The 26,245-nt window shown below is 41.7% G+C and overlaps 1 protein-coding gene across 3 annotated transcripts in view; it reads left to right on the forward strand.

Moving 5' to 3' along the window:
* Nucleotides 1–26,245, forward strand: part of NGLY1 (N-glycanase 1) — a 50,028-nt gene that overhangs the window by 18,350 nt on the left and 5,433 nt on the right. For 2 of the 3 annotated variants that reach the window (XM_075125739.1, XM_075125740.1), the window contains exons 4-10: nucleotides 11,794–11,956; nucleotides 17,896–18,115; nucleotides 19,191–19,312; nucleotides 21,132–21,277; nucleotides 21,484–21,594; nucleotides 23,008–23,172; nucleotides 24,492–24,680. In XM_075125739.1, coding sequence (XP_074981840.1) covers nucleotides 11,794–11,956; nucleotides 17,896–18,115; nucleotides 19,191–19,312; nucleotides 21,132–21,277; nucleotides 21,484–21,594; nucleotides 23,008–23,172; nucleotides 24,492–24,680 — 1,116 coding nt within the window. Of the gene's footprint in view, nucleotides 1–9; nucleotides 570–11,793; nucleotides 11,957–17,895; nucleotides 18,116–19,190; nucleotides 19,313–21,131; nucleotides 21,278–21,483; nucleotides 21,595–23,007; nucleotides 23,173–24,491; nucleotides 24,681–26,245 lie in introns of those variants that run through there. The other variant, XM_075125741.1, reaches the window with a different exon arrangement.

Below are 26,245 nucleotides of genomic sequence, written 5' to 3' on the forward strand. Positions count from 1 at the left end.
CTCCACCAGCTGCATGTGTTTCAATGATCACAGGATCTTCTCCTTCCCAGAGGCTAGTGAAGCTTAGAAAGAAAAAAAAACGCACTCGCGATGAAATGTTCTCCGAGCTCATGCTGTCCTCCCACACTGACAGAGCACAGACGAATGCGTGGAGGCAAATAATGTCAGAGTGCAGGAAAGCACAAAATGACCGGGAGGAGAGGTGGAGGGCTGAAGAGAGTAAGTGGCGGGCTGAAGAGAGTAAGTGGCGGGCTGAAGACAGGGCTGAAGCTCAAATGTGGCGGCAGCGTGATGAGAGGAGGCAGGATTCAATGCTGAGGCTGCTGCAGGACCAAACCAGTATGCTCCAGTGTATGGTTGAGCTGCAGCAAAGGCAGCTGGAGCACAGACTGCCACTGCTGCCCCTCTGTAACCAACCGCCCTCCTCCCCAAGTTCCATAGTCTCCACACCCAGACGCCCAAGAACGCGGTGGGGGGGCCTCCGGCCAACCAGCCACTCCACCACAGAGGATTGCCCAAAAAAAAGAAGGCTGTCATTCAATAAATTTTAAAGTTGTAAACTTTTAAAGTGCTGTGCTTAAAGTGCTGTGTGGCATTTTCCTTCCCTCCTCCACCACCCCTCCTGGGATACCTTGGTAGTCATCTCCCTATTTGTGTGATGAATGAATAACGAATGCATGACTGTGAAGCAGCAATGACTTTATTGCCTCTGCAAGCAATGATTAAAGGGAGGAGGGGAGGGTGGTTAGCTTACCGGGAAGTAGAGTGAACCAAGGGGCGGGGGGGTTCATCAAGGAGAAACAAACAGAACTTTCACACCGTAGCCTGGCCAGTCATGAAACTGGTTTTCAAAACTTCTCTGATGCGTACCGCGCCCTCCTGTGCTCTTCTAACCGCCCTGGTGTCTGGCTGCGCGTAACCAGCAGCTAGGCGATTTGCCTCAACCTCCCACCCCGCCATAAACGTCTCCCCCTTACTCTCACAGATATTGTGGAGCACACAGCAAGCAGTAATAACAGTGGGAATATTGGTTTCGCTGAGGTCTAAGCGAGTCAGTAAACTGCGCCAGCGCGCCTTTAAACGTCCAAATGCACATTCTACCACCATTCTGCACTTGCTCAGCCTGTAGTTGAACAGCTCCTGACTACTGTCCAGGCTGCCTGTGTACGGCTTCATGAGCCAAGGCATTAAGGGGTAGGCTGGGTCCCCAAGGATACATATAGGCATTTCAACATCCCCAACAGTTATTTTCTGGTCTGGGAATAAAGTCCCTTCCTGCAGCTTTTGAAACAGACCAGAGTTCCTGAAGATGCGAGCATCATGCACCTTTCCCGGCCATCCCACGTTGATGTTGGTGAAACGTCCCTTGTGATCCACCAGAGCTTGCAGCACTATTGAAAAGTACCCCTTGCGGTTTATGTACTCACTGGCTTGGTGCTCCGGTGCCAAGATAGGGATATGGGTTCCGTCTATAGCCCCACCACAGTTAGGGAATCCCATTGCAGCAAAGCCATCCACTATGACCTGCACATTTCCCAGGGTCACTACCCTTGATATCAGCAGATCTTTGATTGCTTGGGCTACTTGCATCACAGCAGCCCCCACAGTAGATTTGCCCACTCCAAATTGATTCCCAACTGACCGGTAGCTGTCTGGCGTTGCAAGCTTCCACAGGGCTATCGCCACTCGCTTCTCAACTGTGAGGGCTTCTCTCATCTTGGTATTCATGCGCTTCAGGGCAGGGGAAAGCAAGTCACAAAGTTCCATGAAAGTGCCCCTACGCATGCGAAAGTTTCGCAGCCACTGGGAATCGTCCCAGACCTGCAACACTATGCGGTCCCACCAGTCTGTGCTTGTTTCCCGAGCCCAGAATCGGCGTTCCACAGCATGAACCTGCCCCATTAGCACCATGATGCATGCATTGTCAGGGCCCATGCTTTCAGAGAAATCTGTGTCCATGTCCTGATCGCTCACGGGACTGCGCTGACGTCACCTCCTCGCCCGGTATCGCGTTGCCATGTTCTGGTGCTGCATATACTGCTGGATAATGCGTGTGGTGGTTAATGTGCTCCTAATTGCCAAAGTGAGCTGAGCGGGCTCCATGCTTGCCGTGGTATGGCGTCTGCACAGGTAACTCAGGAAAAAAGGCGCGAAATGATTGTCTGCCCTTGCTTTCACGGGGGGGGGAGGGAGGGAACGGGGGGCTGACGATATGTACCCAGAACCACCCGCGACAATGTTTTAGCCCCATCAGGCATTGGGATCTCAACCCAGAATTCCAATGGGCAGCGGAGACTGCGGGAACTGTGGGATAGCTACCCACAGTGCAACGCTCCGGAAGTCGACGCTTGCCTCGGTACTGTGGAAGCGCTCCGCCGAGTTAATGCTCTTAATGCACTTAGAGCATTTTCTGTGGGGACACACACACTCGAATATATAAAACCGATTTCTAAAAAACCGACTTCTATAAATTCGACCTAATTTCGTAGTGTAGACATACCCTTAGCCTGAAAAACACTTGATCACTGCCCATTTAGGCAGATTTTGACTAGTGAATGATAAAAAGCTCCATACTTCATTATCAAGCCTCCCCTTAGCAAATTCAGTTTACCTTAGTAAGTTGCAGTTTCTTATCTTCACAGTAACAAATTATTAATGCATCTAATCATGCTCAAGGTGTTTTCACAAGTTCAATCTCTATATAGCTATTGCATTTCCTATCTTGTGTATCAGTTATGTCCCTGTGCTAAACTGCCTAATGCAGTGGTTTGTTGGCAGACAATTTACCTATTCCAGTTAATTTAGTACATTAAAGGGATTTAGGGTGACCAGACAGCAAGGGTAAAAAATTGGGACGGGGGTGGGGGGTAAAAGGAGCCTATGTAAGAAAAAGTCCCAAATATCTGGACTGTCCCTATAAAATCAGGACATCTGGTCACCCTAAAGCAGTGGTTCTTAACCTTTACTGCAGCCTGCACCCCTTTGGTTCTCAAAATATGTTCTCACACCCCTTATCAAAAATCGTTGAAGTAGGTCAGTTCTTTAAACCTAGATATATTTTTTGTTTGTATATTACAGTAATCATTAAAAAATGTATAATGTTAATAAATACATAGTTTTGATGAAACAAAGTAGTTGTACTTACCTGCCTGTGCTTAATTTGTGTTTTCGATGATTTACCTTCTAAAAAAATCTGGCATGTCTTGCACCCCCAGAAAGGGCATCTTGCAGCCCCAGGGGGTGCGTGCACACCAGGTTAAGAACCACTGCCCTAAAGGGACTTGTAAAAGATGACTTATGCTAAAAAAATGACCACGTGTGCTCTAACTTACGGAATAATCATCAGCCTTAGCAGGAGCCAAGGATGTACTACATACACCAGCAGTGAGACCACAGCTACTGTGTTGAGTCCAGGTCCAAACACTTTATCTCCAGAAATATGTTAATAAGTTGGACAGTATTAAAAGAAAACCAATTAAAATAAGGGGGGGGTAATTAATTTGAGTGAGTGAACAAAATATGTATAACTTGGTTGGCCAAGTGACTAAGGGGAGAGGAAAATAATCTCCAGATACTGGAAGGATGTAAAGGAATTGTGTAGGAAGCCTCTGGGACTTGGGGGGCTAATTAATAGTAATGGAATGAATGCAAACACAGGGAAGTTTAATTTGGATATCAGGGAAAATTTCTTAACCAGGAGCTCCATTAGGGCATGTGAATTAGACAACCAGCCGGTTAGACAATGATCTAGTTCACCTGACCACAACTGGCCTCCCTGAGCATTCTTCAGCCACAGCATTTGGTCCTGGCCAGAGAGTATCCTCTACCAGACAAGGGTCTGTGGAAAAAATATTTCCCCTGCTCTGTATGAGACATGCTAAACTCAGACCTAGCTGAGTGCTGATCAGCGGAGCATTCCTTAAATCTGCCCAAGTGAACTGAAAGTGCTTATGATGTCATTACTCAAATCTGTTTGGCTGCGTTCGACGTATTGAATAAACTGATCCTGTGACATGGGAGCCACAGGAGGAATGGGGTGGGGGACAGAAGGAGAAATGTGGGAATCCACACATCTCCTCTCTTCTATAAGAGATGCACATACTGAACTTACAGGATTTGAATAAAGAAATGCTGAGGTCGCATGACCCAAGATGACCGCATTTGACCTTAACAGTTTTGCTCACTTGTGACACTCTCTCCAAGACCCAATCAACTTCAATAAGAAACAGCATAAAGTATGGTGCCAGCTTAGGCAGCAGGTAATAAAATAACTCTGAAAATATGATCATTTTGAGTGAAAAAGCAGCAGAAACAGACCATACTAGTGAGAGAGGAGAAAATAGAGCTATGGAGAAAAAAAGTCTGCAGCTCCGAGCACATACAGGGATTTGCTTCTACATTCATATAAATCGCTTCTTCTTTATATCCAGGCTTAGTGGAAGCCAAATGTCATATTGGAGGCTTAGAGAACAGAGGCCATTCAGAGCAGCTAAATGGAGTGGGTTTAAGTGATAGGACAGGTTGATTTGATCCACTATTCACTTATTAGGCCTTTGTGAACAGGTAGCCTCCCCACCCATTGCAAGACAGTCAATCTTCCCTATGTAAAGTGAAAACTCACTCTATCTTAAGCAGGCATTTTAGATAGATTCACCTTCAATTACATTGTTAAACGTCATGAGGAGGTATTATAACACAATACTGCCTTGGCTTACCAGTGCTTCATACATGCAGCTCCCCAAAAAATTAAGGTAAGGGAAGAGTCCAACAACACAAACGTTTCCTTCTTGATACTGAGATTGATATTACCTACTGTTTGCATTGCTGATATTTTGTCTGCTTAGTGAACTTCTGAGGCTTTTGTACAAGCCTTCCTCATGTTGAAGACAAACTTATTTACCTGCCATTGTCTTAAACTATAAGCTGCAAGAATACTACATTCTTGGAGTCCAGTGGCTCCAGTGTTTGACTGGCAGAACTTGCTAGCCACTAAAAAAGAAATCATCCTTACTAAAATCAAAGTTATGTGATCTGAGGTTAGAATGCTCACAAAATTGCTATCCTGTAGTTCTACTCCAGAGCAATCTGATTGGCTGGGAAAGAGAGACAACTGTCCATTGAGCCCTCTTCTGACCAGTCCCAAATCTGTAGCTATGATGTCATTCATAGTATCAAAAAGGGAATGTGAGCATCTTGGATTTCTTCTTGAAAGAGGTAAACAGTTCTTACAGAATCTGTTGTAATAATATATAAAATGAAGATACAAGCATAGGCGGTGAGTTATATGTGCCTGTGATGCCCTTGCTCCACAAATATTCAGGAACGTGGGCTCGGCTACACCAATGTTTGGGATTATATTTTCAGAGCTGTCCCATCCATAGGGTGGACCAGGGCAAAAGTCCCGGGCCCCACACTTTGCAGGGCCTCATGCTTCAGCAGGATGCCGGGTCCAGGGTGGCCTGGGGGCTAGCGGGGGGCCTAGCGCCGGCAGAAGCGAGCGACCCAGCCCCAGCCCGCCCCACTCCGCCCTGCCCTGCCTCTTCCTGCCCCTGCTCTGCCCCCTCCCCACCCCCATTCCACCCGTTCCCCCAAGCCTCAATCCTTTCCAGCTTCTGCTCCTCCCCCCCCGAAGCGATGTGGGAGCCAGCAGGGTGGATTGGGGCGGGCTGGGGCCGGGTCACTCGCTGCTGCCAGCACCAGGCTCCCCACTAAACCCCCAGGCCACCCTGGATCCCATGTCCCCCTGAAGCACGGGGCTCCCCAAAACGTGGGGCCCAGGGCGGTTGCCCCGGTCTCTCCTATAGGCGGGACAGCTCTGCTTGGACCCATTCTGGGCACCACCAAAAATTATACAAACCTGGCATCCATGGATACAAGTACCTATTTTTGAATTGGAACCCTATTCTATCTACATATTTCAAACAGTGAAGCTCAGCAGCTTCCTGAGAGGCATACCAGCGGTGCATGCTATTCTGCCTAAAGGTCAATTGGTTGGTTCAACAACCCACATTATGAAAGAAAGCCATAATGTACATAATCAATGCTGCACGTTGTGCCAGGAGGAAATGGCACTTTTCCTCAGTTAATTGCAATTGACATCTAATTTGCATATCTTGTTTGCTGTAATAGTGTAGAACTCTAGCTATATTTACATGGTAAAGGAAACATGCTCAACTGCTACTTGATCTTAAATTACTCAAATTGTGACACGTGCCTATTAGAATGACTTCTTTGTAGGTCAACGAGCAGAGAGAAATTTCAGCATTAAATTTCCTTGGCAATTTACAGATCATGAACAATACTGAAACAACCACCATGGCATGCCTTCAGGGCTTGACACATTGAGGGGAGAACAAGCTATCTAGCACTCCGAATATGGTACACTAAAATGTCAAAGAGGTTTCAGCATCTTGAGACTTAAATATTCCAGAATGTTTTGACATCTCTAAATGTAACTACCCCCAATCAGATGCACTCCAGAAATACTGGGGGCTCACCTGAGACACCCCTTGAGGTTAGAAGTTATTCAAGTTAAGGGACAATCTCTCATGGAGATAATACCTGCTCAAGCAATCACTTGGTAATAAGACAACTCCTTGAGGCAGCACAGTATTTCTCAAGGAATCAAAAACTTTCCCAAGGTCATGAGCTGAGAATCCTTTGGAGACACCAAGAAATTCCTTCAAGATAGCTGATGCCATATGACACCAAATCTCTATGTTAATGGCAAGAATAAGTCATACTCAAAGTCACAGGAAGCTGATCAAAACAAGAGGGAGAAGCCACAAAATGGTTGGAGGCATCAACCGTGCTTCCACATGCTATGGAATGCAAATCTGGTTGTAAGTCATTCAGAACAGATGAAAGCCAATGCAAGATGTCCAACGGCTCAAATCCAGATAATCCACTTCAGCACTATTTAGAGCCAGGGGCTCCTGACTGGCGTAATTTTTGCCAGAAGTTTACATCTTAGTCAGTGGAACACTGAATGGCAGCTGAGAATCAGATCTGACTGCACAGGACTTAGAGCTCATTAGCTTGCTTTGGTAAACTTCTAAATTCCATTCTGTAGGGAGAAACTGCTGCTGCCTATAACATCCAGGGACTATCCCCTCCAGATTACTTACCAAGACTTCGGAACAATTGAAGAAGTGATTGCCCCAAGTTACTTCTAGTTTTAGCAGTGAGCCTAGTGCATGCTGTGACAGAGAGTTTAATGAGTGCTTTGTGAATACTCATACAGTCCAGACACGAACAACATCTGTAATCTAGATACCTTATTAAAGAGTCTTAGTGTGTAGTCTGTTGGCTTGTCTCCCCATCCCAGAAAGGATTAATGCCCCACCTAGCGTCTATTCAGGGCACTGTTTAGTGGTTGTATTGACAGTCTTTAGCAGACCTCCCCAAAAAAGCAGTTCAACCTTTCCCCTGACCCACAGGCGTCCCTCCTGGCAGCTCTTCTCCAGTCTAGAAACAGTCTGCTTAGGCATCCCCCAGCACAAGCACCAACTTGCTTCTATAGTTCTCCTCAACTGAGCTCTTTCAGCCTTTATGGGAATCAACTGCTCATCAAACTGTCACCTGACTCCTTCCCAGCTGGGTCTGATAATCCCCTCTATAAGGCCCAAACACCTGTTTTTAAAGGGCCTCTGGCCCCAGACTCTCTGACCCTTAAAGAAGCAAACCACCCTGTTACATAGGGCTTTAGGTTTAAAGTGATCCCAATAACTCAGGACAGAATTTTCCTAGGAAACAGCCAAACTGAACAAAATCATTAAGGAGAAGTTAGGACAAACAGGTAACTTCAGGAATATATAATTCTATGGATACGACACAGAATAAGTTTGTAGAAGTTGGATTGTAGCTACATATAAAAGCCAAAAAGAGAAACAGTAGAATATTGCACTGAAACAGACCATGGAAATAACAACATCAGCTCCCAACATCCAAGAGATGTACTTCATTTGGACCCAATAGTTGGAGGTAATTGGAAGGGATGCTCTTCTGCATCAACATCCACAGCTCCTGGCTGAATGGGCAAAAAGCTTTCATAACTTGATATTTTTGATCAGGCAACTACCAGTCTGCCTGTATCTAACAAAACTAACAGCAGATTGCCTAACAGAGTAGTACAGATGATGTAACAGCCTTTTTCAGCGGAGGTGGCAGACCCACTTGTCTTAAATTAGTAGCATAAATGTCCTTGTCCACAACCACATTGATGTCTGTAAGCCAAGGGACAGTGAGGTTTAATGTATATGAGCTAGAGCAGATGCTGAAGCTTGTAGATCAGTTGGTCATACACTAAAATTAACTATTTCCCCCAGGTGAAGGCCATCTATGATGCAGGCCAATAAATTGCTACCCTCTTGAAAGCCCCCTGGAGCATACTGTGCCCTATAATCCTTACTGAAGGAGGAGCCTTCGATTCAACATCATTCCTTCCTGCAGAGTCATAAAAAAGCTATACAAAAGAGGGGAAGCAACAGATGCAATCTGACAGCAAATGTGAAATAAGGAAGGAGCATCTCAGCAAAGACACCATAGATGTTGAGGCACAAGAACACAAGTCTGAAGTCCAAAAGCATGCTGAAATTAGTCATTCAAATATCCATCTCCAGTTTTGTTTTTGTTCATTTTTTTTAATGTGAACATTTTTAATTAAATTTATGTATGGGTTATTTATTTGTTTGGTTTTTATTGGGGCTGGGAGAGGAGAAAGGAAGGATGTGAACAGCCCACACAAAACATAAGGTTGTTGTGGGGGGAGGAAGGCTAAAGTAGACAATATGGGAATTGCCACGCAGGCTAATTCAGTGTTGATCCTTCATTGTTAGTAAATGTGCACGGCAGGAAGGGGGAATTAAAGTCTCAAATCTAGCAGCTGGATGGTACCAGATGAGACCAGTCCCAAGCCCTGTTGGCAGTTCCTGAGCCAAAAGAGATGGCTTGAAAATGCAATGTTAAGCTTGATAGTTTCCCACCATTACCCCAGTAAGCTTCTCCCTACCCCACACAACACATAGAAGAAACAGAAGGATATGAATATCTGTATGCCCTGATACTTATATGAGTTCTGCATCAACTGATGAATGACCCCCTATCAAATCTTGAGGTACTCCATAATTTGTGCACCAGAGGGCATAGTGGCCAGGTCAGGGGCCCTATCAGAAATGAGCAAGGTCATGCTCCTTACGTCCCATTCCTATTTCCTTCATACAATATGGCAAAATGGACCTCTAATCTGAGCTCTTTCTCAGAAAGGAAGAAGTATGTAAAGCCTATCCATTGTGACTGTGGCAATGGCCATGAACCACTTTTGTCAATGCCAAATCGCTTGCACCTCAGATCTCGGACTATGCTGGCCTTGATGTAGGCTTTAGCCTTGCTTTTAGAGTAACTGTCAAACACCTTTCTCCCTGGTGATGAGAAAGAAAATTAGTAAAGTTGTTACTAATGCCTATAACATGCATATCCCTGAGAGTGCAGGTTTGATGAAGTTGGGACGTATATTGCTTTTGGGTATTTGTTGGATGAGCAAGTGAAAGTCTTATGGTGTGTTGGAGTCCATTATCAACTGTGTTGTAGGTAACGAAGGTGGCAGAGCATACAAGAGCATTCTACCTTAATTTCTTATATCCATGCTTTTAAGGTTTTAAGTGGCTGGGGTGTGTCCTTAATTGCTACTAAAAATTACTTTTGTTAGTTGATTTCTTAGGTTTTTTATATAGGCTTTAGGGTACCTCAGTGGATAGCTACCAAGAAGTAGGGAGAAAGGGAGCTGCACCTGCTTGGGAATTGAAAAGAGAAGCTGTGCTGTTAAGGTGCCCCTGACTACGTTGACCCTCCTGAAGCATGCTCCTCAACCTTCAAACCTGCCAGTATGTGACAGCCACCACTGTGATTGACACCAGGGCTGAACTCCAGAGCTAAAAACATGAACTGTTAGCGTTTATGCTAAAGAACTAGCCTCTGAATTTCAGAGCTATCAGATTCGGAGCCTCGGGCATGGAGAGGCACACAACCCGCACATCGACAAGTGCATCATACAAGCAAAATGTGTGACAAACAGCTGAAATGTGACACGTATATTTTGTTGATTCCCACCATAATGTATAGATTGTATTTAAGTACAAAGTTTAAAAGAAGTCTTTTCACTCTGTGAACCACACAGAGCCATCTGCCCGCATAAATCAGTAGCAGGCTTTGAACCCCTTGATCTTCAAATTGCTAGCTTAGGCCAATTACTGTTTGAGCTATGCTAATAATTGCTAGCCACTTTGTGGATTAGCCACTGAATAAGAACTTGACATGTGCTTTCTGAGTGGCTTACACAACTGTTTACTAGTCAGCAGTAGAATATTGATGATCAGGAATCCTGGATTCTGTTCTTGGCTCTGAAAAGTGTAGACCTGGCTTGACATGACTAATTGGACATGGGTGAGGCCTCATTTTTTGGGAGACAGTATTATCAGTAGGCTGAAAGCAGAATGTCTGTACTAGTTAAAACAAGGGGGAAACCCAGGAAACCATTTATAATGGATAAAATAACAATAACTAAAATGAGCCTGGAATATAAGATGAGGTAAAGAGTAAGTCATGTATGGACAGTGTGTGCTGTCCCAAGCCAATCCCAAAACATGTGATGCACTGTATAGCAAAATGCAATATAATGTGTAAATGTATATAAAGGAAGAGGTTTGCAGTGTAACTTTGGGTGTGTCGTATGCCCTATACACACCCACTACGCTTGAGTGTGATTAACTCAGCGTAGCTTTGCTGTATGCCAAATAAAAATATGAGTGACAGACTCTGAAGTTGAACTAAGTTCTAGGAAAGCCAAGTGGAAGGAGGTCTCAGAGGGAATCCCAACAAGAGGGGAGTGCAATCATAGTGGTTAGAAATACAGTAACTGAAACTGGTTTAGTCAATCTGAAAGGCAGTGTGCTACAGTGAACAAGCTGAGGGTGGGAGATCTGGGGTTAGAATCCAGGTCTCCTGAGTCTCGCTCCAGCACTCAGGCTCGTATAACAAGAAGTGCTCAGAAGCCTTAACAATAGGCATGACTACCTCCAATAAAGGTTTTTTCAGCAGCTTTTTGCTGGTTGTGACTTGCATGGAAATACAAAGGACAGTTAGCTTTAAATTCTTGGTCTCCTCCTTCCTAGTTCAGGGAATTATCCCCTAGGGTATAGAGGTATGCTAACTCACTCTCTTTCACCCCACTCTTTGGCCGGGGCTGCTATGTTGTCAAATTCAGCAGCTTCAGCTTGATACATAAATTTTCAATTATGGCTAAAAAGTTACAAAATGCTCTCTAGTCAAGCATAGCTATGTTTAACTGATATTCCAGGAATCAGCACATGAGGGGCAACAGTATGCACAAGGGACAGATCCCATAATCTGAGTATTTTAGATTCTTTGGAAAGGGCATACAAAGAAAAGTGAGACAATGCAGTGAAAAATTGCCCAAAAGGGGCAATTTTTGAGTTCTTACTTCTTTCTGTCAGTCCATTTTTCAATCACACCATCATGAAAAATTCAAATCATGCTCAAAGTTTACATTCTATGTTTTAGTTTTAGCCATGTTATTCATATTTTTACAGTTTAAAACTCCTTTTAACTGAAATCTGTAATGCAACCTTAACTATGGAGTCATGATCAGAAACTCTATAATAAATATGCAAACAAGCTTACACATTAATGAACCAAGATCAGATGTTTTGAAATCATCCAATTATTAGAAAATGGTTTGCATAGATTGTAATAATACCTATATTTTTTCCATATTAGGAGTCTGAAACAATCTTCTTTAAAACCCTTCAATCAAATTTTCAGCATGTGCAAGTGTATGAGAACCAGTCTCTTCAAAAGAAAGCATTGGCTTCTATTCCAGTCCAAGCATTGAAAGAGAAAGCTCAAGAAAAGTTAGCACAAGCCAAAAAAGTGGATGAAGGTATTAGTTCTGACAATTTATGAGACACTAAAATACTAGGTTAAACATTTGGCGTAATGTGCATGTTTATAGACTAGGATTGTCATTATATTTTTGTGAGTTCAGAGTACTAGTTTTAAACTACACTAGTATTCAGAATGTATGTAGTATGCCATCTTATTCAGTTAGTTTATCTGCTTAGTCAAAAAAGAAAAGTGCTTGGAGAATTAATGCTAATTCTTAGTTTAGGTTTGTTTTCTTTGTTTAAAATCACATTAGATAAAATTTTGAGGCTCACATTTCTTTGGTCCTGCAGGTTAATCTGTTGAGTACCAGCGCATCATATGCATTTAAAATTCATGTGTGCACAGGGCTGAAGCAAAGTCCTGTATTCTGTACAGATGGGTCTTTGAGAGGTTTCATAAATTCAGTTCAGCTGAACCATTTCTTAAATTTATTAACCCTCTGTCCTGTCTTCCATTCTCACCTTCCTCTCCTCATCCACTGTGCACTGATATCTTAAATTTTGTATTTTCTCTTCCTTTGCATGCTTTTCTTTTATGTCCATCTGCTGTCCATCTGTTCATGGCTGGGGAAGGGGGGAGGGAAGAGAGAGCAAAGGAAATTTACTTGAATCCAGATTTCTGAACTAGCAGCAAATAGCATCAGAGGCAGCAGGATTCTGTACATATTACTTAGCTGCTTGCATCTGGAGTAGAATGAAGATAATAAATGTATGTATGTTTTAAGGAAAGGCAGAGCAATTTAAATAATTGATTGTATTTGTAATTGTTTATATTTTTAAATAATTGATTCATGTCGTCTTGAGCCAGTGTACAATTAATTTGAAAACTTGTACTATTTTAACTTTACTTGAAAATGTATAATGAACTATATTCCAAATGCTGTTTCTTTTTTAAAACACCACTTTTGGTAGTGTGTCTTTTCTAAATTGTATAGAAGTACAATATGCAAAAACCAAAATAATGGAAGTTAAGGCCTTGATCCTGCAAACAAGTATGTGACTTCACTCACATGAATAATCCTTTTGATTACCTGCCTAAAGTGAAGCATGTGCATAAGTGTTTGCAGCATCAGGATCTAAAACTGTATTTTTAATAAAAAACTACTCTTTGTGGCATAAAATCTTTCTCACTTCAAAGCAAAATTGCTTCAGTTAGACTTTCAAGACGTTAAGAAATTTATTTTGAATTTTTATGCACACGAGCCAAAAAATTCCAAAAAACGGAGTGTAAAATTAGCCTTCTATACCCAGATTTAGGCACCAAAAGGTGGGATTTTCAAAAGTAACATAGTGACTTGTGTTCCGAAGTCCTATTGACTTCAAACTGCATACCCTGACGGAAGAGTATCAGAGAATTTCAGCTTTCTTTACTTGTGGAAGTTAAGTATTTTACAAGGTTATGTTGGTTACAAATACATAGGGCCCTACCAAATTCACGACCATGAAAAATGCGTCATGGACTGTGAAATCTGGACTCTCCCCATGAAATCTGGTCTTTTGTGTGCTTTTACCCTATACTACATAGATTTTATGGGAGAGACCAGTGTTTCTCATAGAGGAGGTCCTGACCCAAAAGGGAGTTGCAGGGGGTCATGGTATTGCCACCCTTACTTCTGCGTTGCCTTCAGAGCTGGGCGGATGGAGAGCAGCAGATGTTGGCCGGGCACTCAGCTCTGAAGGCAGCACCGCCAGCAGCAGTGCAGAAGTAAGGGTGGCAATACCATATCATACCATGCCACCCTTACTTCTGCGCTGCTGTCTTCAGAGCTGGGCGTCTGGAGGGTGGCAACCGCTGGCCAAGAGCCCAGCTCTGCAGGCAGCAGTGCAGAAGTAAGGGTGGCAATGCCATCCCATGCCATCCTTACTTCTGCACTGCTGCTGGTGGCAACTCTACCTTCAGAGCTGGGCTCCCAGCCAGCAGCCACTGCTCTCCAGCTGCCCAGTTCTGAAGGCAGCAATGCCACCAGCAGCGGTGCAGAAATAAGGGTAGCAGTACCACAACCCTCCCCCTACAATAACCTTTTGACCCCTCCCAACTCCTTTTCGGGTCAGGACCCCTAAAATTACACAGTGAAATTTCAGATTTAAATAGCTGAAATCATGAAATTTGCTATTTTTAAAATCCCATGACCGTGAAATTGACCACAATGGAGCGTGAATTTGGTAGGGCCCTACAAATATAGGATGGGGTATTCACTTATCAGTTTTATGTTTGAGATTGTGTTCTCATAATAATAATACTAAAATGTTTTCACTGAGCATTTAAAGTATGGAATTACCTAAAAGAAAAAAATCACTATGTAAATTTTGAAATTCTTCTAACAATTAGGAAATAAAGAAATTACTACAAAACAATTTGAGACTAAAATGGAGATAAAGAACTAACTAGTAATATGTAAACAAGAAATATTATTTAACTTTAAAAAGTTGATTTAAACCAAAAAAAAATTGATGTTTTTGATATTTTTTTAAAGTAATGATTTTTATCCATCTTCTTTAAGGGGGATGGGGCTTGTGTTCATGTGACCCCAGCCTCTACCGCTGATGTGTCAAAAGCGGCACTCAAGGTTTCAGACCTCGCACCTTAAACTCAGGTGTAAAAGAGTATAGGGAAAACTTTGCCATTTGTTAGGCAATGACAACTTAAATGCAGAGGTAGTGTGTTAACTTTAATTTTAAAAGCTGTATGGAAAGAGACTCCATTGAGAATGGGCTGTATGGAAGGGAGTAGCTACTGTTGCTAGGAAATAATCTACCTTGCTTGTTTCCTTGTAAATCTGTCACTGTTGTATTAAGACAGCCTCCTGGAGAAATTACCAGTGCTGTTGGAGAACAGTTATTACAGGCAGATCCAAAAAACCTTTGGGATTTTGAAGAACAAGTCAAAGTCATAGACATTTTGGCTCATAAAGACCACCCTGATAAAGTTATGGTCATTTGAACAAGAGATTACAATGCTTGTCTTCATCTTCATTGGCCACCTGCCATTAGCAATGTAAATTGACCAGAATTATGTATACTTTTAACTTTTGTGATATCTGGGTATTTTCAAACAATCATTTCTTGTTGAAACAGATCATATTTGTCATCATTTTTGTGCTGAGCCTTTCATGCAGGATGTACTTTATGAACCCAGAGAAGAATATTTATGTAATAGTAGCAATTTTCTTTCCATAGAGGGGCATCATTGTATTCACCACTAACCAACAGAAAGAAAAATTGTCCTTTGATTGAAATTACCTCATTTAGTTTCTGGCAGACAGTTCAGAGAAAAGGTAGCAGTAAAATAGACACAAAGCATATCCAGTATATAAGCAATAGATGCTATTTCTGTTGAATCATTTATGGAACATTTTAAATTTGTATAATGCTAAAAAGGTCCAGTATCCTGTCTTCCGACAGTGGCCAGTGCCAGGTGCCCCAGAGGGGATGAACAGAACAGGTAATCATCAAGTGATCCATCCCCTGTCGCCCATTCCCAGCTTCTGGCAAACAGAGGCACCATTCCTGACATCCTGGCTAATAGCCACTTACGAACCTATCCTCCATGAATTTATCTAGTTCTTTTTTGAACCCTGTTATAGTCTTGGCCTTCACAACATCCTCTGGCAAGAAGTTCCACAGGTTGGCTGTGCGTTGTGTGAAGAAATACTTCCTTTTATTTGTTTTAAGTCTGCTGCATATTAATTTCATGTGATGACCTCTAGTTCTTGTGTTATGAGAAGGAGTAAATAACACTTCCTTATTTACTTTCTCCACACCAGTCATGATTTTATAGACTTCTATCATATCCCCCCTTAGTCATCTCTTTTCCAAGCTGAAAAGTCCCAATCTTATTTATCTCTCCTCATATGGAAGCTGGTCCATACCACTAGTCATTTTTGTTTCTCTTTACTGAACCTTTTCCAATTCCAATACATCTTTTTGAGATGGGGCAACATGCATGGAAATCAGCATGCAGTATTCAAGATGTGGATGTACCATGGATTCATATAGAAGCAATATGATATTTTCTGTCTTATTATTTATCCCTTTCTTAATGATTCATAGAATCACAGAAGATTAGGATTGGAAGAGACCTCAGGAGGTCATCTAGTCCAACCCCCTGTTCAAAGCAGGACCCATCCCAACTAAATCATCCCAGCCAGGGCTTTGTCAAGCTAGGCCTTAGAAACCTCTAAGGATGGAGATTCTGCCACCTTCATAGGTAACCCATTCCAGTGCTTCACCACCCTCCTAGTGAAATAGTGTTTCCTAATATCCAGCCTAGACCTCCCCCACTGCAACTTGAGACCATTGCCCTTTGTTCTGTTTGGGGTGCAGGAGGGTGCTCCAGGCTGAGACTGAGAGGTTCGGAGGGCGGGAGACGGATCAAAGCTGGGGCAGGGGGTTAGGGTATGGGATGGGGTGTGAGGGCTCCGACTGGGGGTGCGGGCTTTGCGGTGGGGCTGGGGATGAGGTGTTTCAGGTGCAGGAGGGTGCTGCAGGCTGGGATCGAGGGGTTCAGAGGGAGGGAGGGGGATCAGGGCAGGAGATTGGGGTGCAGAGGGGCCTCGGGTGCAGGCTCCAGGCACCGCTTACCTCAAGCAGCTCTCGGAAGCATGTCCACTCTCCAGCTCCTATGTGGAGGCGCAGCCAGGCGGCTCTACGTGCTGCCCTGTCCACAGGGGCTGCTCCCACAGCTCCCATTGTCCGGGAACCGCAGCCAGGGCAGCGCCTGCAGATGGGGCAGCGCGCAGAGCCGCCTGGCCGTGCCTCCGTATACTATGTAGGAGCTGGAGCAGGGTCATGCCGTCTGCTTCCCGGGAGCTGTATTAAAAGATCCTCATTTAATATGAGTCACTCTAGTTCATCACCCTGGATTATCTCTGCACATCACATCTTTTTTTCAGAATGTTGAAAATATAGTGCGACTTTGGTTTTGTATAGCATGTTGTTATAAAAATATCATATTACAGCTAGTCCAGTTTGTAAATGCAAACTACAAGCAAACAAATAAAATATCGTATAGGCATTAACGTCTGTGACTGTGATGTGATCTAGATTATGAAGGAGCAAATGTCAGATTTATGGAGAACATTTATGAATGGGGGAGAGAGGAAGACTCAGGGTATAGTATTCAAAATATTTTTAAGTTAAAGGTGGTAAGGAATCAGAACAAAGAAGAGATGGGTCTCAATATTGGATTTTAAAAATCAGTCAGTTAGGTGCAATGAGGCTGTTCCAGATGGTAAGTAAATAAAGAAGTGTTATTTACTCCTTCTCATAACTGTAGGAAAGAAGGCTCTACAACCTGCTGCAAATAGACAGAAGAACAGGACAGAAGAGTCTGTTATTCAAGCATAGGGGAACTGGCTGGACAACAGAAAGATATGGGGCCAGAGAGCAAATGTCTAGTTTGGAGAAGTTGAACTGAAAGGACACATTTGCTTAATAATTATGAATGAAATCAAAACGTAGTTCACAAACCTTAATTATTGGAAAATATGCACTGTTCTGTACAATTTATAAAAGTCTGTTCATACTAGAGATATTTGGCTATACTGCCACTAGCTTCTGGTAAAAAAAAACCTTTGGGATTTTGGAGTCAAAACAATTGTTATTTGTTGATTAGAAGCTATTCCATACCTCTGGAAAAATATAAGAGTTATTATGTTCTATGCTAAATTTCTCTGTATTCAATCCTTTTCTGTTCAATTCCTTATTCTAAATTTCTTTTTGGCTGTTTGTCTTGTTTTTAAAATATGATTTACCATTATTCAATCTTTAAAATCTTATTTTTTAAAAAATAGCATCTATATAATAATGTCTTGGTTGATACTTCAACTCTAGTTATGATAAAGGTCCAGATATAGTAATTATGTAGATATTGGAAAGGTCAAATGAATCTGAACTTGGTTAATCTTGTTTGAATTACTATGTTTTAATATTATAGGAACCCATGTGAATGAAGATGATTTTTTGTTGTTGGAGCTCTTGCAGTGGTTTAAGGGTGAATTTTTTCAGTGGGTGAATAACCTTGCTTGCAGCAAATGTGGTGGTCAGACAGAGCCTAAAGGTCTCTTACCACCTAATGATGAAGATCTGAGATGGAATGCAAACAGAGTTGAAAATCATCACTGTAACCAGTGCCAGTTCAGCAATAGATTCCCAAGGTAAGCATAACCTTGGATTTTCTAAAATGCTACTTTGTATTTGTGTATTCTGTAAATTATTGGGAGACCATTGCTTGTATTTTGTTTTACATAGATTGAAAACCCTACTGTAATACATACATAGATCATTTTAAAGAGTACCATGGGATTGTTGTGGGCGCCGATATTTATATTTTATCACCAATCAGCCTAGAATGCTTAATTTTAAAAAAATTATTGCATTTAAAAAGAGGGCCCTGTTTTTAAACAGAGTATCTTTGACTGATCTTACCAAGTACATTTTCTGTATATAATTATTTTAATTAATATATATGCCATTATCAAGGTGATTTTTAAAAAGAAATAAATAAACCATTGCACTTTCTTGGGGAGCCCACAAAAGAGGGCATACTTCTGCTGACTGTAGCAGCAGATATGTACTAATTTCAGAATTGTGCTGACATCTGTTAATGAGGTTAGGGTACACAAATCCTACTTCAGTTGAGTTTTTTAAAATAAGAATTTTAGCTCTCTTAGAAGCAAGGAGATGGTCATCCAAATGTTAATTTTGTCCAGTGCTACAATCATCTTCAGCAACTAGTGTGAAATCAATGGCACTGAGAACAGATGGGAGGACTACAGTCGAACCTCAGAATTATGAACTCTGAGCAAAATGTTATGGTTGTTCTTTCAAAAGTTTACAACTGAACATTGACTTAATACAACTTTGAAACTTTACTACGCAGAAGAAAAAGGCTGCTTTTAACCATCTTAATTTAAATGAAACAAACACAGAAACAGTTTCCTTACCTTGTCCAAAAAAATTTAAAACTTTTCTTTATTTCTAGTAGTTTACATTCAATACAGTATTGTACTGTATTTTTCTTTTTGTCTCTGCTGCTGCCTGATTGCATACTTCCAGTTCCAAATGAGGTGTGTGGTTGATCAATCATTTCATAACTCTCGTGTACATAACTCTGAGGTTCTACTGTATAATGGTTCAAAGATTTGGAAGGAGAAAATATATATTCCTGTTAAAGTCCATTAACTGGTAGAAAGCACATAATTTACAATGAATAATGTTTAATTTTTTTAGGTATAATAATCCTGAGAAACTTCTGGAAACAAGACGTGGGCGTTGTGGAGAGTGGGCTAACTGTTTTACACTGTGCTGCAGAGCTATAGGATTTGAAGCTAGATATGTCTGGGATTCAACAGGTATCAATGCTCTAGAACACCTTAAACTTAGTATAAGCATGCATAGAAATGGGACTTACAAAATCATTAGATCTGTGTGTTCATGTTAGCTAACTGGTAACCGCTGAAGTTTCACAGTATCTTATGAACAAAATCTAGGTTAAATTTCCATTTTGTCTGATTATATGAAATATTCTACAAATGAGGTAAGGCTGCTGTTTTCAACATGATGAAATCTTTATATCTTACATTACATATTACATTCAGGTTCTCCTACTTTCAATGAAAATAAGCAGAATTCATTGTTTGTGCTTTCACATTTAAAAGGAGATGTGTCTGAAGGCATATAAACAGAAAATGCATTCTTCCCTCTACGCAGTTCCATGTTATTACTCCTGGGGGAATTCTGTGCCACTGTGTGTGTGCAGAATTCATGTCCCCCGCAGATTTCTTTGCTTCCCTGCAGAAAAATGACATTCTGACAGGGAAGCAAAGGGAAGCTACAAGAGCAGTCACGCACCACTCCCTAGCTGCACAGGTACATTGTTTCAGGCGTCCAGAGCAGCCAGTGGAGAGGTAAATCACCACGGGGTTGGGGACACCCCAACCAGTGGCTCCTACCCTGAGCCGGGATCAGCTGCTAGTCCCGGCTGGGCTAGAGGCAGGAGAGGATGGGATTTCCTCTTCCCCTGGAAAAAGTGGCTGGGGCTGTGTCAGACTCACCCTCAGAATTCTCCCCCAGTTGCAGGAAGCTCAGCATCCTCCCCTGCTTCCTGCCCCCATCGCTCAGCTGCAGGGGAGGGGTCATTGTACAGGGAGCTGCTCCCCGATCCACCCAACCCCCATGCATCCAAACCTCTCACACCCAGACACCCCCACCAAGCCTCACACCACACACCCAGAATCCCCCTAGCCCTCCATATCCAAACCTCACCTCATGGACCCTCAACCCCTGCATCTGGAGCCCTCCTGCACCCAGACCCCCTTGCCTCCGAACCGCCACCCCTGCACCCAGATCACTCCCAACTGAGCTCCCTGCACGCAAACCTGCACCCTGAAGAGCCACACCCCACCCCACACATCCACATCCCCATGCCACTGACCCCCAATTAACTGCACCCTGACCCCTGCCCCACCAAGCCCCACTTCCCCAGTACCCAGACCTCCCGATGAGACCCCCACACCCAGACCCCTCTACTAGCCCCAACCACTTTCACCCAGAAGCTCCTGCTGAGTCCCTGCACCTGGAACCCCCCCATGAGACTCTGTGTATCCAGATCCCCCCACACCTAGATCCCCCACTGAGCTGCCTGCACCCAAATTATCGCACACAGAATCCTTTCATCCCACACCTGGATCCCCCCACACTGAGCCCCTCCACACTTGGATCCTGCCTGGTTGATCCCACCCATGTCTCGGCGCTCAAAAGAACCTGGTGTGCCTCACGCAGAGGGGCAGGGCCCCAGGGTGTTTCCGGGGCAGGCCCAGGCCTTGTGCTGTGTCAGGGTCACCACTGAGTCCATGTCTCCAGGGTAGGGGGTGGGGAGGCTGCAGGGTGATCTCCCACCTTTGTGCAGCCAGTGGCCTGTACTCCCCACTGCCATGCTGGAGCCTCTGCATTTATTTATTGACAAATAAAACTTGCAGAATTTTAAAATATTGTGCACTGAATTTTAAATTTTTTGGCACAGAATTTAATGTTTTGGCTCAGAATGCCCTCCGGAGTAATGTTATGCTCCCCATTTAATTGATTTGGAAGAGTTTAAAAATCTCAAACTGTAAGAACAGAAAACCCATCTAAAAAACATTCAGTGTTTTCCTTGGCCTGTCTCTCATGCAGATCATGTGTGGACTGAGGTATATTCTTCATCCCAGCAGAGATGGCTTCATTGTGACCCTTGTGAAACTGTCTGTGATAAACCTCTTCTCTATGAGATTGGCTGGGGAAAGAAGCTCTCCTATGTAATTGCATTCTCCAAGGATGAGGTAGGGGTAGGGATAATAATATGCTATGAAATAAAAATACAAATTTGCCTTGAGAAAGAAGCTGTGCAAAGTATACCATTTTAATGGGATCTGCTAGATTATTGTAAGGGAAGACAGTCTCTTGATCATGTTGTCTATTGAAAATACACATATTTAAGAGGCAGAATATATATGTATTTTTTTAACTTCTGCAACTTATACTTGAGGTTGTTGATGTCACCTGGAGATATTCCTGTAAACACGAAGAATTACTTTCTAGAAGGACACAAGTCAAAGAAGCAGCATTGCGTGAAACCATAGAGAGGCTTAATAAACTGGTACGTAGCTTTACCTCAACTGATTTATTAAAATGACATGTATTGGAAACAGACTATGTAAATTCCTTGGACAAGGGAGCCCAGTCCTGATAAAGGTCTCTGTGTACTACAAAAAAATTAAATATTGCTATTTATACATTCTTTGTGATTTTACATAAGACCACTTCAGGACCAATCACAGCATAGCATTTTTGTCAGTTGAGAATTCTTAAAGTGCAGTTCTCCTCTGTGAAGTAACTGTGTAAAAGTGTCACCTAGTTATACCAGTCGGTTCTCTGCATAGTCAGTCATATTTCCTTACTTTGATTAGGGAAAAGGAAATTATTACCTTTTACTCCTGTTGGCTCTGCAGAGAAAGTGAGCTGGATTCTGTTCTCTCTTGTGTATCAACAGATAAGTCTAATTTCAATCAATTATACCTGTGCAAACAGTTGACTTGCACAACTTCAATGAGACTATAATTTTAATACCATAAGGTTGTATAGCTGTAAGAGAGGGCCTAATTCATTTTGCAGAACTTTTTTTACTGGCTGTGAGAGAAGAACTCAGCCTGACTCAACTCTCAGGCTGCTTGCAGGACTGTCCATGAAGAAATAAGAAGTGTTAAAGGTCAGCTTAGCATATTTGATATGGAAATCATTGAGACAAAAATGGACTGTCAGTCAAATGCATTTTAAAGACATTTTCTCAAGAAAACCCACCCTTTTTAATCATATGGTAAAAGTAGGTTATATAATAATTCTTGTTCTACATACCAGACTTCTTTAGGCTCACTTGATTTATCTTGAAGTGTAAAGGCATGATTTTACTCAATTCTGTTGCTTCTTAAAAATATGCAACTCATACTGCATTTGTAATGGCATGCATCATTGTGAATCTACTCTTTCAGCCTTTATGTAATTTTTATGCTTAGACTTATTCACCAAACCAAGACTGCTGGTAACTGGAACAGTCCACGGTGTAGAAGAAAGGCTTGACCCAATAATCATGCCTTTTTTCTATTCCCAGACAAAAAATACATTAAGATTGACACTACATATCAGTAATTTAGAATACAATACATTACAAGGATGTTTTAATGATGCAAAAAACATGCATTATAATTCCATGAAATTCAGTTAGAATTTACCTTAAAAGAAACCCAAACAGATTAAGGTATGGACATATGCAGTTAAGGCACTCAAACATTTTTTAAAGTCACTGCACAGTGCCATGCAATAACTATACAATTAGGATTGAGGCATATTAATGCACGTGATCCCAGTTTAATGTTTTAACAATCAGTTTAAATCTAGATTCTTTCATGTTTATTTCCTTATGGTGTCATTCCAGGGCTGAGATATAGTTGGAACTAATCTGAAAGATTATTTTTTCTTTGAGGTTTTTTGCACTTTTTTTTTTTTATTATGACAGAGACAACAATCCTTGTCAGAAAGCAGAAAGAGAGTGCTCCTGGAGAGGATAATTGTGGAGCTTGTTGAGTTCATTTCTCCGAAAACTCCTAAACCTGGTGAACTTGGTGGAAGGATATCTGGTTCAATGGCTTGGAGAGTAGCCAGAGGTGAAATTGGTTCAGAGGTATTTAATTTGTCAACTGGTGATCATTTTAGGGGGGGGTGGGTCTAAATTGTTTGTCTCTTAATTATAGGCTAATGACTGACATTCTTTTGATTAAAGCTACAACATAACAAAAGCAGGAAATTTAAGAAAACTGAAATTAAGGTGTTTGGGAAATCAACACATTAAGTTGTTGACAATTTCCTCAAGAATTCTGGGGAATCTAATTAAGCTGGAGAGCAATTTTTTACCAACTTTTTTTTGTGAATAAAATGTAAATCAAGGCCCACTGTGAATGTGTAACTGCAACTCCCACAAAGTAAGATTAATTAATGTTTACATAATCCCCCCTCACCTCAAGGTTCTTGGCTAAATGGAGTTTTTAATGTTCTTAATTCCTTATGCGGAGAGACAATTTCCTAAAAACAACCATTCTCGATAGGCCAGTACACAAAGGTATCAATTATTCCTAACATTTTGCACATCCTTTTCTAGTGATCTTGTCATTTGATGTAAAGAGGATGACAATCTAAATACTGAATTAGAGCTAGTTAAATGGAACTAATGGATTTCATAGCAATGTTCAGATTTGAGATACTAGAGTTTATTTCAACTATACATATTTTAGGGGACTTTATTTCTGTCTTACTGAATCTCATGATATGAAGGATGATTAGAAATCAATTTTTAAGTGCATATACTCCATTTTCCCTTGTTTTCTGAATATCTTTATCAAATTCACACTTACCCTTAATTTTGAAAGCCGATCTTTATTTTTGTTTCCCTATCAGATTTAGAAAGACATTGTTCTGTAAATTGCTATAGTTAGCTGCAGCTTTCACCATTAGTCATTGAGCTATGCTTGCTCTCTTAATATAGCTTAATAATTTGCTTTTTTCTCAGTGTGTTAAATCTGTTTAACACACCTAATTCCTACAGCCCCGTGTCATACATGAACATGAAAAATCTTTTGTAAACTACTATTTACTGTAGACAGACTCATGGTTTCAGTTATTTTAGAATACTTTACTTCCCCTTTCTCTGTGAAAGATTTATATTTATTCTAGCAAAGTAATGTAAAATTTCTAAGTTGGGGCAAACATTTTTCAATGAAAAAAACATTCTAGTATTTTTTAATTGGCTACTATACAGTTTTTCATAAAGAACTGTGGACCTCTTTGGTGTACTGCTTATAGAATAGCTAAGGGCATGGTGATCTACTTTATCAAATATATATATTTGCCAGATGTGTATGCTAAACAAAAAAGAAAAAATAAAATTAGCATGATCCCTTCAAATACATCGCAAAACACCAATGTATAGTTTTTGGTTTTGTTCAGAGGAGAAAAGAAGTCATTTTTATTCCATCTGGGAAAGAGAAGACCTCTAAACTCTTCCACCTCAGTTACAATATAGTGGAAGACAGCTATACACGACTTTCCAATAATAATGAAAAAATCACTGGCTGGGAGGAAGGTGTGTGGAAGACTGAGTCTCTATGGAGAAAGGTTGAAACGGATTGGAAAATGGTAAGGATTGCAATTAAATAAATTTCTGTAGAATTTTCTAGATTATTAATATCCTCTAGCTATTAAAGTCTAAAATTACTAAGCATATTTTGCATCACATTTCTCTTAATGCTTAAGGATTCAGTTGGAGTTGCCAAATTTTACTGTCCTGCTTCAGATAAGATTGTTAACTGATACGAGAAATTGGAAATAAAGTCAGCTTGCCTTTCAGAATGGGATGACTGACTTCTCTGCAGATAACAAGAACCCTGCTGGAGCACTAAAGTTTAAGACCTACCTTCTCCCTGTGTTCACATGGACACACACAATACTGCATGTATTAATAAGGAATACTTCTTTCCAAAGAGTCTAAATTGTTTTTTTCAGCGGTGGTGAAATAGCTTTGTAGTATATCATATCTCTTCATCACACAGACAAAAAGGAAGAAATTCCTTATGCTAAACCTTACACTCCATCTGCAAGAAGGGAAAAAGCTGTCAGTTACTCAGATTATTGAAGACCCTGCCTAAACCCTTCCCATCTGCTGACACACTGAGCAACGGAAGGATCATGCACTCCAAATCTAAAGAGGGAGAGGAAATTAAGGCTAAACTGGGGAAGGAGACATTTACTAGCAAACAGCCACCAAGTATGGAGCTGAGCATTCTATATTAGTGACTATTGTTTTGCTCTCCCTAACATCTTGTTAGCCTGACAGCTCCCTCTGTCCAGTCATACCACCAACTTAGGCCAGGCTTTGCCTCCTCTCCACAATGGAAAATTAAGCTTACCAGAGAAGTTAATTTCACTCTGAAATTTGCTGTGCTGGCCCAATATACAACAGCCTGTCAGAGCACCATGGAAGAACAGGATGGGGAAGTGCACAAAGAGGAAAGGAGGGAAACAGCTAGAGGGTAAGATGAAGGGTAAAAGAAGATGCAACAGAGTGGGATAATGGAGGAAAGAAGAACAGGGAAGGGTAAGAGATCAGACTGGGCACTCCCCAGCCTTCCCATGTCTGCAAACACTGTGGCTGTACCTCACACCTTCAGGTACTCATGATCAGACTTCCCATTTTTGCAAGAAACATATGGTCCAGGTAAAAAAAAAAAACTAGCCACTAATCAGGGGAGTGCTCTGTTCAAATACATATATCTGCTCTTTTGCTCAGCTCTCTACTCTGGGTATATGTAACAAGTGGAGCAGGGAGCACTGATGTGTGACTGAGCAAGAAGAGATTACCAGCAGTAAGCAGCTCTTCCATGAAGTTGGAAGAATTTGGGGGTGGGTAGGAAAACTGACAGCAGATACCCATCAGGCTTGTAGATGTGATATGGCACTTCTATAGAACGCCACCTTGTGGAATGTTCAGTCTTTTAACTTAAGCAGATGTACCACTTAAGAAGTTGGAGTCCAGCTGTCCAGAAAGAAAAGGAGGACTTGTGGCACCTTAGAGACTAACCAATGTATTTGAGCACAAGCTTTCGTGAGCTACAGCTCACTGCATCGGATGCATGCAGTGGAAAAAGAGAAGCCTTCATTAAAAAAAAAAAAAAAGGTTCATCCTTTAATTTGGAATGAAGGGA

Source organism: Caretta caretta, chromosome 2, assembly GCF_965140235.1.
Source record: "Caretta caretta isolate rCarCar2 chromosome 2, rCarCar1.hap1, whole genome shotgun sequence".
NCBI classification, from domain to species: Eukaryota; Metazoa; Chordata; order Testudines; family Cheloniidae; genus Caretta; species Caretta caretta.